The sequence below is a fragment of the Macaca fascicularis genome, chromosome 3 (assembly GCF_037993035.2).
Source record: "Macaca fascicularis isolate 582-1 chromosome 3, T2T-MFA8v1.1".
Classification (NCBI taxonomy): Eukaryota; Metazoa; Chordata; class Mammalia; order Primates; family Cercopithecidae; genus Macaca; species Macaca fascicularis.
In genome coordinates this window covers 163,482,766-163,497,402 of record NC_088377.1, presented here as the reverse complement: position 1 = coordinate 163,497,402, position 14,637 = coordinate 163,482,766, and the positions used below count along the sequence as shown (strand labels likewise).

The 14,637-nt window shown below is 38.9% G+C and overlaps 1 protein-coding gene across 4 annotated transcripts in view; it reads right to left on the bottom strand.

Moving 5' to 3' along the window:
* Positions 1-10,512, bottom strand: part of PTPRZ1 (protein tyrosine phosphatase receptor type Z1) — a 192,381-nt gene extending 181,869 nt beyond the window's left edge. For all 4 annotated transcript variants that reach the window (XM_005550625.4, XM_005550626.4, XM_005550627.4 and 1 more), the window contains exon 1: positions 10,086-10,512. In XM_005550625.4, coding sequence (XP_005550682.3) covers positions 10,086-10,143 — 58 coding nt within the window. In that variant the 5' untranslated portion in view covers positions 10,144-10,512. The remainder of the gene's footprint in view (positions 1-10,085) is intronic.
* Positions 10,513-14,637: the final 4,125 nt, after the last annotated feature.

Genomic DNA, 14,637 nt, shown 5'->3' with positions numbered 1-14,637 from the left:
ATATGCTCAAATCCATCCTTTAAAAAATGTTTCCTTGTTTTAGTTAAGTTGTGACTTTAATCTCTAAAAAAAAAATAATCATTTTAAGCAGCACTATTTCCTCTTATTGCTACTCAAGGCACTGAGTTAATCCGTTCAGAGAAAATGTCTAGAGTCAATTCCTGTCTTGTCTTAACAAATTTAGAGTTTCACCATTCAATAGACAAGCAGTTTTCAGGCAACCATCCTCTATTTCCCTCTCTTCTTTCTTCCCTCCAAGTCATCAACTTCTGTAGAATTATATGTATTTGCTGCCTTCTTGTTTCCTTCCTGGATATTTCTCTGATTCTATGTGTTCCATGCTACATCTTCACCTTCCCAGAGAAGACACTCCCTTAAGGATCACCAGTGACTCACTCCAGAGAGTGGCACAATGTCCTACCAATTATACCAATTACATTCATATCAAGTGAGATAATGTATCTGAAAGTGCTTGTTAAACATTAAAGAATTCTATAAAGAGAATGTTATTATCATACCGCAAATGACCCATAAATTTCCACTGTGACTGCCGCCGTGTAAGAGGCTTTTTTTTTGTGTGTGTGTGACAGAGTCTCGCTCTGTCACCCAGGCTGGAGTGCAGTGGTGCAGTCTTGGGTCACTGCAAGCTCTGCCTCCCGGGTTCACGCCATTCTCCTGCCTCAGCCTCCCAAGTAGCTGGGACTACAGGCACCCGCCACCACGCCCGGCTAATTTTTTGTATTTTTAGTAGAGACGGGGTTTCACCGTGTTAGCCAGGATGATCTCGATCTCAAGACCTCGTGACCCACCGCCTCGGCCTCCCAAAGTGCTGGGATTACAGGCGTGAGCCACCCCGCCTGGCCGTAAGAGGCTTTTAACCAAGCTTCCTGATTTCCTGTCTCCCTCAGCTTCAATCCACCCTATGCTCTGATACCTGAGTTATCTCCCAAAAATAAAGAGATCTATTCCATTCATTTCACTGCTCAAAACCCTTTAATTTCCCATTGTATAATGAATAGATTTCAAACTCAGAACTCTTCAATTGGCCATTGTAAATCCTACCTACCATTTGAGACCTTTTACTGTTATACTCCTCTCCCTACTGTTCCCTCCCTCCAATTACTACATTCTCACTTTCAGTCCATGTTTCTCTGCATGCCAACCTTAATGCCTCTGATGCCCTCTGCTCCCACGGTGACCCCTGAAGCTCTATGCATTTATCCTGAATGGTCTATATCCAACCCAGTCTCCTACTAGAAACTTTCCAAGAGGTGAATTTAAGACTAAATATATCTCCACACAACTCACACTCTCATATGCCAGAAACTCCATCATGTATGAGACTTACTTATGTATACATCTTTCTATCTTGTAAAAGTTCAGCTGGCCATGAGAAGAATAGTCTCTCTGGAGGAATACTTATCCCAAGGAAGATGCTCAATAATGATTTATTAAATTAATTGTACTTGTGTCATCATTAATAAGTATATTAAAGCGGTTATTTAAAACACCTAGAAAAGTTCATCGTTAATTTTTAAATGGAGTTGTTGGTGCTTTTTAAATAGAATAAAAAGAAATAGCCTAGACCTGATTAATAATTTCACAAAAAACACAAATTGCTAAAATGAAAAAGCAACAGCTAAATGTTAATATCTATTTCATAACAGTAAACAAAAAGCCAAGTTCTAACAAATTATGTATGGAGAAAGAAAATAAATAATGGAGAACGAGAATATGTATCATTGATGAAATGAAGGATATTATGTGCCTGTGTCTGGATAAAGGTCACTTGGAGTCCCCATCTCAGAAGTTGGTTCATTTATCCTCCTACCTGCTGATAGACTTGAATCTTTGGACCCACTCCAAGACTGCCTGGCCTCTTGAAGTTTCCCTGGCTTTCAAAGACCATGAGGTCACCCACCACAGAGCATACTCCTCCTTCTAGGGTTACTCTGAAATTGAAACTGCCTTAAGAAGAGAGAGAGACGGGAAAATTTCCAGGACCTTTGTCTTGTGGCACTAGCTTTGTTTTAGGCCAGCATAAAACCTGCCAGTATCTCCACCTTAAGAAAAATGAACTAAAATTAGTAGTGTCATGAAGTTGGCCTAGATTTGTGGTTTTAGTCCCAGGCTGTGCTCTATAATCACCTGGAGAGTTTTAAGAAAATGTCCATGTCTGGGCTCAGCACCCATACATTTTGAAGTACTTGATTTGATGCCTAGGCATCAGTATGATTTAAAAGTCTCCCAGGTGCGTAGTCAGCTTGGGCTGCTATAACAAAATACCATTTACTGGGTGGTTAACATAACAGACATTTATTTCTCACAGATCTGGAGGCTGGGAAGTTTAAGACTAAAAGGCCAGCAGATTTGACTTGTGGCGAGGGCTCTCTTTCTGGATTGCAGATGGCTGCCTTCTTGCTGTGTCTTTACATGGTGGATAGAGAGAGGACTCTGGTCTCTTTCTCTTCTTATGCAGGCACTAAACCCATCCATGACAGCTTCACCCTCATGACCTAATTACCCTGCAAAGGTCCTATCCCCAAATATGATCACATTGGTAGGTTAGGGCTTCAACATGAATTTTGGAGGGGACACAAACATTCAGTCCATAACACTAAGTAAGTTCAAAAAACGCAGCCAGGATTGAGAATTATCAACCTAGATAAATGGTTGTCAGCGTTTTTGTGCACTAAAACACGCATGACAATAATATCCCACATGCTCCTCAAGGATATCCTTATGCTCCTTTGGGCAGATCATGATTTTACACAACTCTGTGTGGCAGCTGAGACAACACCACCTTGACATATCCTATTCAAGAAAATGTGTCAGAATGCAAGTGGGTAAAAATTTAATAATAGAAATAATTTTTAATCTGATAACAAAATGAATAAAAACCATTAGAAAATCTAGAAACTTCCTTATATCTGGCCAGCATGTTTTAAGCATGTAATCAAGACTCTGGTTATTACCATAATCTCTGCTTAAAGGAGTAATTTTAAAAATCAATATTTTATTTTATTCCTACTCAAGGTACTGAGTTAATCAGTTCAGAGAAAAGAGCTCATAGTGAGACCCATCCTTAGGTAAATACATTAGAGCTTTAGGATTCAAGAAATAAGCAGTTCAGACAGTGACAGTGAAAAAGTAGAAAATTTATCCAGTAAGTGCTAAAGAGGAAGGCAGAAAAAGATGGTACAATGTTTCTCCAACAGCAGGAAGATATCTATATTCTCATCATAATTATGAATATTCTAACAGAAAATCCTTCTTTCTTACTAATGAATAAATTATTTCCAAATACCCAAGTACTATATTTCCAAGGAAACTTGTAAAAAATACTATCCCCCGTTAGTGTACACATAAATTGACTTGTACTTATTGAATAAGACCAAAAAGTTCACATTAACCAGTACCCAGAATAACTGAGTTTACTTTAATATCTGTGGGCAAATATCAGAAGGGGGGAAAAAAAGACAACCAGCCCATTTTACCACACTGGAATATTTAGGCAGAAACATCTGTCAACTCATACTTTAAAAATGATGTTAACTGCAAAGACCCCCAAATGATATTAACAAGGTAAAAATATTTTTAACTAATGGTTTCAAATAGCATTAATCTCTTCCCTATCAAACTTTTCATCAAGTGCTGAGCAAACTTAAGTTTATTTAATTATCTTAAACTCATGCCAAAAGAAAGTGAAGCTGAAGAGGAAATAGCAACAAAAAAAGAAAAAGAAAAGGAGGGATAAATGAATGAAGGATAAAAGCAGGAAGGGAGGGAAGAAAAGAGGAAAGAGGAAGGGAGGAAAAATAGAAGGAAGGAAGGAAAGAAAAAAAGGAAGGGAGGAAGGGAGGTTAGAAGAAAATAAAGCAAATATCCTAACAAAAGATCATCTCCTTTTTTTCTGCTTTTGACTCCTATGAAGATTTTTAACTGATCCCATGCCCCATTCCATTTGAATTCAACTCAGTTCAAGTATTTGCTATGTGCAGAGTTAAACTTGTGCAGCACATCACCTCTAGGATTAATGATAAAACTATTGACAAACTCCAAAAGCACATACAGCCCCATGATGAAACTGCACTGCCCATCATTTGCCTGGTTTTCAAAACTGTTTTGTGCCACTATCTCTTATGGTCTTGTTGACTAGAGGAGACTTAAACCAATATGATAGCTTTTGGCTGACTGAAAATACAGTGTTGATGGGCTCAAGATACTTTATTTCTCATTACTGACCACCGAGCGTCCCCCATTGCCCTCTCCTCCCCAACACCAGAGCAGCACAGGAGTATGCACTTAGACACATATAAAGTGGCACACTAGCTGACTTGATGTTCTGGTCGCCTGGGATGTATCCAAAACTCATTGGTGCCAACTCATCTAGAATTAAAAGCTCACTCAAGACTGCTTCTGTAAGTACACATTCAGTATCAATCACAGGAGCTTTATTTTCCATGTACAGATAGTGTTTGGATCTATGTGATGCTTCTACAGGCACTAATCACATTCATGACAGCTCCAGCCTCATAGAGGATGCTTATATGCTTATGTGTATTTCTGGGAGAATCAATGAAAGTGAAGTTTGCATACCAAAAGTGACATTAAAGATGGACAGGTCAAGGTGAATACTGGCCTTACTCCCAGACTGAGATCATAATCAAAAGAGGGAAAGACCAGTGAAAATTGGCCAGTCTCAACAACAAACAACTATTTTTTTTTCTAAGAAGCTTCATGGTACAATCTTTCTATAACCTTATACATTAAAGATTTATTGGCACCTACTGTAAGTGCTAAGTTCAAGAATGCAATGTTGTTGAAGTTTTCATTGAATTCTTCAATGAATGAATTTAACAATGAATGAACGACGAATGTAAGAATGGATTCTTTACCCCCAAATAATGTAGTCGAGTTGAGGAGACAGATAAATTGAAAAACAATACAGTGGATACCAGAACAAATTTTAGAAAATGTGCTATGGGAGCAGAGCACTCACTCCCGAACCAGCAGTTAATCTCTTCTGTTCAACCTCAGTCCATAAAGGCCACAAAATGGCCACTGAACTCTTTTCACCTATTGCTGCTCTACCAAAGGCCCCATCATGTTTCTGGATGTTTGCAGGCTAACACAATACAAACCATAAATAACTCACATGCATGAACACTTCAAACAATTTTAATGACTTTAGAAATTTTTCTAGTTGAGTTGATGACTCCTCATGAGTTCTATCAATCATTATTTTACCAGCGTTTTTTTGTTGTTGCTCCAAAACAACACTGTCCAGATGGAGATGGTCCATGTCTGCACTGTCCCATGTGGTGGCCACGAGCCACACAGACTACTGAGCACTTGAAATGTGGATAGTGTGATTAGGGAACTGAATTGTTTTATTCTAATAAATTTTAAATTACATAGCTACATCTGCCTAGTGGCTATGGTATTAAACAGGACATTTCTAAAACGTAAGTGTTTTAAGATTGTGCTATATGATACTTTTTCTTTCTTTTAATTTCTATACATTATGCTATACATGTCTCTGACAAATTGCAAACACAGAGAAAAACTGGTTTCCTTTTGTAACCTGAAGTTCCTTCTAGGAATGAATCTCAATAAGACAGTAAAAGTTGAAACACAGTTAAATATATATATACACACAAACACACAAACACATAAACATATATATACACTTTTATGTATATGCATATATATACATTTATATATATGTATGTATACACACATATATCTCTCTCTTGTTTAAACTGGCTCTGACTTTTACCATTGGAATTCTCAATGGAGCAGGAAGCATTTTAAAATATCTGAGAGTTACCATATTCAACACATTAAGAGATATTTGGAAAAGACTTATTTTCAACTAGTTGTGAATAGAAAAAGTATATTTAAAACAAGATTTAAAGAAAGTTTTCATTGTGGGATTGAATCAGATTAGCTGAGCTGTGAGCATCATGAGTTTTTAAGTCTCTCTGTATGTTGATGCATGGCTGAATTATTAGTGCCTAGCATGGTGCCTTGCAGATGTCAGGCAATTAGTGAACATCTAGAGAATGAGTAGTTAAAGTAGCATGGCTGGAATGATTCTGTATCTGGAGCACAGTGAATGCTACATGACCATATGCATGTGTGAAAACTTTCAAGATGGTAAAAATGTAAATTATGCCGTAATTTTCAAAAAAGGACAAAAAAGTACTACAAGAGTACATGGGCAAAATCACGAAAGGGATCCTCAGGAAAGCAAATGGCACTGTAAAATGTACCATCACATCACATGTAAGCAAGCTAGTGAATGCCAAACAGCAAACTGATCCTGGGAATGAAAAGAGGAAATGCCTCAGGCTCTGGAGTGGGAAGGAATACACAGGCTGAATCAGGATGTGTGATGTTAGGCAAGTTACCTGAGTTCTCTGTGCTGGGTTCCCTCATTTGTAAAAGGTGTAAGATGAAAACACCAATATCAAAGGGTTTTGAGGAGAATGAAATGAGAAGATGCACATAAAATGCACAGTGCTGAAACTGCACCTAGTAGACACTTGAGTAGATGGTAACTGAAAATGAAACACAGGCTCGTTTTCTTAATTATGCCTTCCTTTGAGATCTTCTGGTCCTGACTGAGGGGGTTCCATTTCCATGCAACAGTCTAACGGTCAGCAAATGGGTGGTCAAGCAAAGTCTCTCATATTAGACAGTACTCAAATCTTTTCGGAGTTAAAGGTAATGAGAAAACGCAGCTCATGCTTCCAGAAAAACCTGAATTTTTGCCAGAAGCAAAATTCCCACAACATAAAATTTTAAGCAAGATCTTAATTCTCTAGTGCAGACATGAGAGTAGAAATGAATTCATCAATGAAATGATTTCTCCTGGCAAACACCCCTGACTGGAAGCAACCACAGTATATGTAAAAAGGAGAGAAATGAAATAAAGAAAATTCCAACTCTGCAATCAAAAGGAATTAATTTTCTGAATAGAGACTACTTATTATTTGGGCAAAAGGCATGAATATTTTTTATATGTGTTTACAATTTGTTTTCAGAGGATAAACACACCAAACTGAGAGTCACAACATACCGAATTTCATGGACTCTAAAACCAGCATAAATTAAGAAGTTAATTCTTGCGGTGGCGGAGTTGGGTATAATTTGTTGTTAATATGGCTCTTAAAGCAGTAAGACATGACTAAAAAGTTCAGAATCTGATTCATTACATATTTAATAGTAATATTTAAACATTTGAACTTAGTGTACCTTGCAGCACTATAATTCACTGAATTCAAAGATCCTGAATTCTCTCATTAATTGGAAGAAATTATTTCTTAAAAGCTCTTAAAATATCTACCTCTCCTCTATGACTCATAGTTAAGCCTCCTTACAGGAAAACCACTGTGGTTTTTCCGATAAGATATACCTGTTCAGTGGGTCAACAAAAATTTGTTTTGATTCATATATTCTGATAAGTTTTTTGTCTAGAAAGTTATTTGAAAGAAGCAGTTGGTCTATTAGGCCCAGTTCAAAACATCAGGACATTTTAGATACAAAATGATATGATCTGATCACTAAGACCTTCTTAATTGCTAATAATCAATATCTCAGTGAACTCTATAACTTGTTCCTGGATAAATGTTAAGAATGGCAGCCTAATGTTCAAATTGTATTGAGCTGTCCTCCTGTACAGCAAGCCTCAGTCAGTTGACAGACCCTTACTGAGCATTTATTACATGTGTAATACCTCATTGGCTCCAAGAACACTGAAGATGAGGGGTAAACGCATCCACAAACACTGAAGTAGATGCTGAGTGAAAAATTATTGAAATGGAGCCTAACTTTTTCATTTGAAGATAATCTGCCTCACTTTTTCAAAACATGCTGCTCCAAGATCAAGATATTTATGTTACTTGACGTTGCCAATGTCTCCAGGTCAGCCTGTTGGCAACTACATAAAAGGTCAACTTTGTTAAAATGGTGAGGAATACAAAAGTAATCACCTTCCAGTCTCAACAAAAGTCATTTTGAGTTCCAATGCAAGCTTACATTCAGTAGCATCACATAAGCTTGTGATAGTCTTTAAAAGTTAAATTCTTTACACTTAAATTTTACATCACCAAAGACGTAAAGAAAATATCCAAGAAACTGAAAACTATACAACCAAAAACAGGCTACAAATAATGCTTTACAGAGAAAAACCTTTGCAAATGGGGTTTATTTAGTATATTGACATAATGGAATATTAGCCACAAAAAGGAATGAAGTACTGATACATGCTATAACATCGATGAAACTGAAAACATTATGCCAAGTGAACAAAGATAGACAGAAAAGGCCACAAGTTGCATAATTCTATTTATACAAAATGTCCATGATAGGCAAATTTATAGAGACAGAAAGTAGATTAGTAGTTGCTAAGAGCTGGGGTCATGGAGAATGGGGAATGGCTGCTAATGAACATGGGGTTTCTTTTTGGGGTTATGAAAACATTCTGGAATTAGATAGTGGTGATGTCTGCACAACTTCACAAATATACTAAAAACTACTGGACCATTTTAAAAAGATGACTTGTATAATGTGTGAATTTTATTTTATTTTTCCAAAAGGATCCACAACATGCTCTGGGCATGTGGTTTTGAAGACATACAAAGCAATACTCTCTGGTTTATTTCCTTGCTACTGTGATATTTACTTAAATAATTTAAGTACGAAGAGGACCTGGCTTCATTGTTAAAATAGATCTATAACAGAAATGTGAATTCAACAGGTGTGTGTTTGATGACCACAGTACTTTTTAAAAATGTCTTCCCCTCTCCAGAACTCACTATAAGGTTTTAGAATCATCGGGGACCAGAGATTCCTCTGCATGTTTTATGTGTCAACTGTGCATCACACCACCACTGAGCACTTTCATAAAGCCTTTGAAATTTAAATTCTGTCCGTGTGGGGGGGTCTATGGGCATTATCACCATATTTGCAATGTAATTCTCATTTATTAGAACTTAAAAATGATTTCTGTCTGTAAAGGTTACTGTGCCAAGAGCAGCACCATCTATTGGATGAAAATGTACACTTAATATCTACTCTATTACAAACCACCTAAAATTTAAAAATTGGGAGCCTCTGAAAAGAATTAAATATGTGTACGTGCAAAGCGAAGCACACCACTTTGTAACTTTCAGGTTAATGCGTAAACCAATTATATTCCATCGCGATGGAAAATCATGAAGGAAAAAAAGCATTTATTTAATAAAATGCAAAAGTCCAATCTTGCACTTCTCGAAAATCACTGGAAAACTTGAGTCTGCATCGCAGGTAAAGGAAATGCTTAAACTGACTATTTGAGAATGCAATTTCGGTTTTAAATGTAACCTGGATGGTGTGGATGAAAAATGAAATCTATGAATAAGTGTATCAACCTGCAGCTCTCCTCTGACTTTGTCAGCACTGGCAAAACCTAGAGATTTTGATTGAACTTTTTCTTTTTTTTTTTTTAAGTAATTGCCCAGACTTGAATATGACTAAATTGAAAGTAATAAAAAACCCTGAAAACTCAGGTTGGTGCTTGTTCCTGTTACTACCTTTCAGATGTGTGTGTGTGTCTGCAATTCACATCAGACACGTGTACTTTTCATTTAAGCCCATCGTACCTGTAGCATAAAAATGAACAGCAAAAAAGACAGTACAGTACGCAGCCCCGCACCACAGTTGTATTTCTGGTCATTTATTTATCTTCGTATGTATATCTAAAAGGCTATTTCTACACTTTGCAAAAGAGGAGAGAAGAACGGTGGCGGCAAGGATCTGAGTAACCCCAGCTCTGTCTCCTGGGGTCCGGGGCACGAACGCCGTCGGGCGGATGGAAGGGGCGAGGGCGAGGGCGAGGGGCGGGGAGGGGGCGCGCAAATCCCACGCAGCTGCCTGCACCGCGCGGCCGCCCGCTCCGTGGGAGCCCAGTGGCGGTCCCTTTTTCCCCCTGGCTAGATGGCGGCGGCGGCGGCGGCAAGTCGCGGACACGCTGAAATACCCCCACCTGCATCCCACCGATCCCAGAGCTGAAACCCCACCGAGCTCTTCTCACTCACCCAGGCGGCAAACACAGAGGAGCTGAATGCAAGCGAGGAAGCGCTTTAGGATTCGCATTTCCAGACGGTCTGCGGCCCCTCGCCGTGCGGCTCTTCTGCTTCTCAGAGTAGAGAGGGAGGGGGCGCGAAGGAAATGTTCTTTTTTTTTTTTTTTTTTAAATCCTCCAGTATATAGATCGAAGTGAGATCGTGCGTGCGTGTGTGTGTTGCGTGTGTGTGTGTGTTTTGAATGTGGTATGTGTGTGAGAGAGAGAGAGACAGCGAGAGACGGCGAGAGGAATAATCTGGAGAAAGCCGCGCGGTGGTGGGGCCCGGGGCCGCTAGCCTAGGCGCATGTCAGCCGGCGTGCGGGACTTCGCCTCCTTCGCCGGCTGCTGCGGCCGCGGTCTGAGCGCTCCGAGCGCAGCGAAGCCTGAGTGCCGGGTGCGCGCTCCAGCCGGGCTGTGCGCGCCGCGGCTCCTGGCGGGGGCGGGGGCGCAGGATCGCGCTGCTGGGAGCGTGCCGCGGACCCGGGGTCGCGCGGAGGGCGGGGGGACGCGGCTGCAGCTCTGGCCCGGGATCCCAGGGTAGCAATTCACACCCGGACAATCTTCCCCCTGTCCGCTGCCAGTGGTTTCGCTGCCCTGGAGTTAGAGGGATCCGCTGGGGTTTCCAGTGTTCGTAGAACATTGGAACTCCTTCATCACTTTGGAAGGGAAGGGAAGGGAAGGCCGAACCCCCATTGTCCCGCACAGCCAGAGGTTGACCTTTGAGTTTCACCTCTAGAAGTGTTTTTCATTTTATTGTTCTCTGCAGATGCTTAAGTGGGTCCAATCAGAATGTGGTGGAGGTGCCTGGGTACGTTGTTTCCCTCCCTTTTTTTCTTTCCATTTTCCTAATAAAGTAGTAGACCCCATTGCCTTTGGGAGAGTTGACTCCAAAAAATCTGCAGCCCTGATTGTGACCAGTCTGACCCTATCCTTTCCCTAAACCCCAACGAAACTGCCCTGCTGGGCACAGCTGTTTGGGGAACTTTCAACACGGGCGGTGGTCCTGCCAAACCGAACCACACAAGTGCCTCCTCACACACGGGAAGATTTTTTATTACTTGATTGAAGGGTACGCAAAAAATATATATAATACATACCTTCTGCTGCCTTAGAGCTGGAAATGTCACTCTCGTGTGCTCATTTCTTCAGTGGTGTTCAGAACTAGACTGTGAGCGCCTTGATGGCAGGGAGTTTGCCTTTATTACTATAACCCCAGATCCTAGCACAATGGCCTTAAAAAAAAAAATCAATAGGTGTTCCCTGAATGTTCGTTGAATTAATTTGAAGCCTAAAGGAAACAAGGAGAAGGTAATTGGTGGTAGTCTCTACACTGAAAATTCATGAGATTTTCATTTATGTGATATCCTTTAACTATTAGTACATGTTTTTCCTATATAAGACCCACTTTAGAGCCTTTTAGGAGTCCCATCTAAAGCACGGAAAGCCAAATTGTGGAATTATCCCACGTATTCTTAGTAACAGTTTGATGTAGGTATCTGTACAGTGTGTACTTTTGTGTCCTGTTCCTGTCTCAAAAATAGTATTCTAGATTTAAAATTTTTAAAGAAAACTTACTGCACGTAAAATTGGGTTCTGAATGTATTTCAAGTGTTACTACGAGTTCTTGCTAATATCCCAGCCTGTGAACACTTGGCTAAATGTGCAGAGCTAATGGCAGTTTGCTGTTGATTCAGGAATAGATTATAGTCATGCAATAACAGATTTTTGAAACCATTTAGTGTTTATTCAGAAACACGTATCAACATTAAGAAGCTGATCCTTGATTTTATTCTTCCCATGAACAGAAATAGAAATGCTACAACTTTTAGAAGAATTATGATGGGGATTGATGGCTGCTCATAAGCGTTTTCATATAGGAAGAAAATTTGGGGGCCATTTTTTTTTTGCTAGCATTACAGGAAGTGTGCAGGTGTATACACTCATTGTGCACAGAGAGTTCAGAGAAAGTGTTTATTTAATATTAGGAGTAAGCAGGAAAGGTTTCCTAGAGATGTATAGTTAAACAAGAAGGACTAGCAGGAAAAAAATCATGTCAAAGGCAGTGAGGACAGGAAGGAAAGAAGCAGATGTCATATGCTGTCAAAAAAAAAAAAAAACAGTGTGAATTACATTTGAGCAGATTGAGTGGGGCCAGACTGTGACAAACATTGATTTCCCAGCGGAGCAGCTTGTATGTGAAATACAACACAGGAGGGACCACAAAAGAAACTCCTAAGAACTTCCACTATTTAGGGGAAGCTTGGTTTGCTCAGGGGAATTATGGTGTTCCAGTAGGTTCCAGTTATCAAGGATACCCCACTATCCTGCAAGAATAATCCAACAACAACCACCATAACCCTGACTTTTCTCTTACTGGACCAAAAAATCACATCACTTGTCAATCTTTTGAATTAGATCACCAAACAACAGCACTGTTGAAATAAGTTTCCCTAGTAAAAAGGGAAGGGGAATATGTGGTTTCTGCTCATTTGGTTCTCATAGTTAATATTACTGTCATTCCCTGGGAAGGCACAAAAGCCACCTTGAGGGAGTAGTCATGTTGCTATTGAGGTTTGTGTGGGATTCAGGATAGAGGCCAATTCTGTGAGACTGAATGACAGCTGTGGGAAACTGACTGGAGGACCAGTGAATATGGTTCTGATGTTCCCGGGGAGGGATGATGGAGTAGGAGGTTGAGGTCCTTGGAATATAGGTCACTGTAACAGCCAAGGCGTGGGAGAAGAGAAGGCATCAGCAGAGCAGGAACAATAAAAAATGTACTGTATCTCACAGTTTACAGTGTTACTGAGGTCATAGTCATTTCTGAGAGGTGGTACTTGATTAATATGCATTAGCCATTGTGAGTTGAAGTTATAAACTTGCAAGACCACACACCTTCATTCAGAGTATACATAGATATAAATTTATGTATACATGTATTCAGAGAGAATGTATGTAGAAAAAGAGAGACAGAACAGAAAGAGGCAGAGACAAACAGAACCTATATCTAAAACATTAGCTTGGTGAACTAGATCCATTTTATCCTCACCTACATACCATCCTAGAGCATTTTTTAAATCCATATTCATGTATAAGCCAAATCTGGGAGTCTTATCACTCTCAATAAATATAATACACTATTTAATATGAACAGTTCAAACAAAGAGATGAGAAGAGATTATACTAGTTGAACCTACAAGGAAAAGGAATATTTCTGGAGGTAGATAATGGTTGCATAGTGGAAGATCTGACAAAAATTTCAAAACTCAAGAGTTTTCTAAGAGAGAACAAATTTGAGGCCTTTAAAATTTGTCCTTTACATTCAGTTTTTCATTTAATACAATTCTGTTGTGTGTGTTCATTATGTATCACACACTGATACATAATGAATTATTTCGTCTCCACCATAAAGGGACTCACTTTGTAATAGGAGAGAAATTCATCACTACTAAAATGTCTCTGCATAGCATTGCCTGATAAAAGAGAAGATGCCCAGTTAAATTTTAATTTCAGATATACAATAAGTAATGTTTATGCACTCTCATGCAATATTTGAGACATTCTTATATTTTAAAAAATTAATGTTTATCTGCAACCCAAATTTAACTAGGCGCTCTGTATTTTTGTTTGCAAAATCTGGCAATCCATTTTGTTTTGTCTGAGAATTTTCTAGTATCAGGGTTGGTCACTTGTAATTATAAAATGTCCATAGTTTTCCATAAGTTTCCTTACTCCATGAATTATTTCCAAAGGGTCCCTAATATAAATATAGGTAGATGGAAATGGGGAAAAGGAGATGTTTACTCTGCAGAATCTGTTTGACTTTTAAATTTGATGGAAGTGCTTCACTGTGTTATAACATGGAAGTGTTATAACTACTTCCAGCCTGGGTGACTACAGAATATTATATAGTCACTGAATAAACTATGAAATTAAATGGGAAGTGAAACATCTGTTTTTCTTATAACAATAAATAGTTTATGTTAGGCTCACATATATTTTTGCTCATTTTTATCCATTGTCATTGAAAAATATATTTGAACAGAAGTTAAATATGAACAGAAGTCACTGAATTGAATCAAATGTTTATAGACCGAGAAAGTCATAGTTATTTCTTTTGAAGTAAAATATAGTTTTGGTAATTATAAGGTGTTTGTCAGCAGTAGATCTCATTTTACATGGAACAATGTATTTTAGACTATGAGGCTAGATTTATCTTGTGTTTTATACCTTACAAATTTTGTTCTCATCTGATTGACACAATGACATCTATTTAGTATTCTTGTAATGTGAAATTTCTGAAAACATTAAAGACTAATTTTACTTCCTGCAGCACAGACAAATCTTTTATTTGGATTTGTCCTTCTAGAACTTTCTGCTGAAAAAGCAGTTCATTCCTACCTGCCTGAGCTTTGCATCTTTGTTCCTAGTGGCCCAAATGGCTTGTTATTGCATTTTTCCAGCATCAGGCATAAAACAAATAGGAGGGTCCTCACTGATAGCTCCAGAGCTAAGAGTGATGT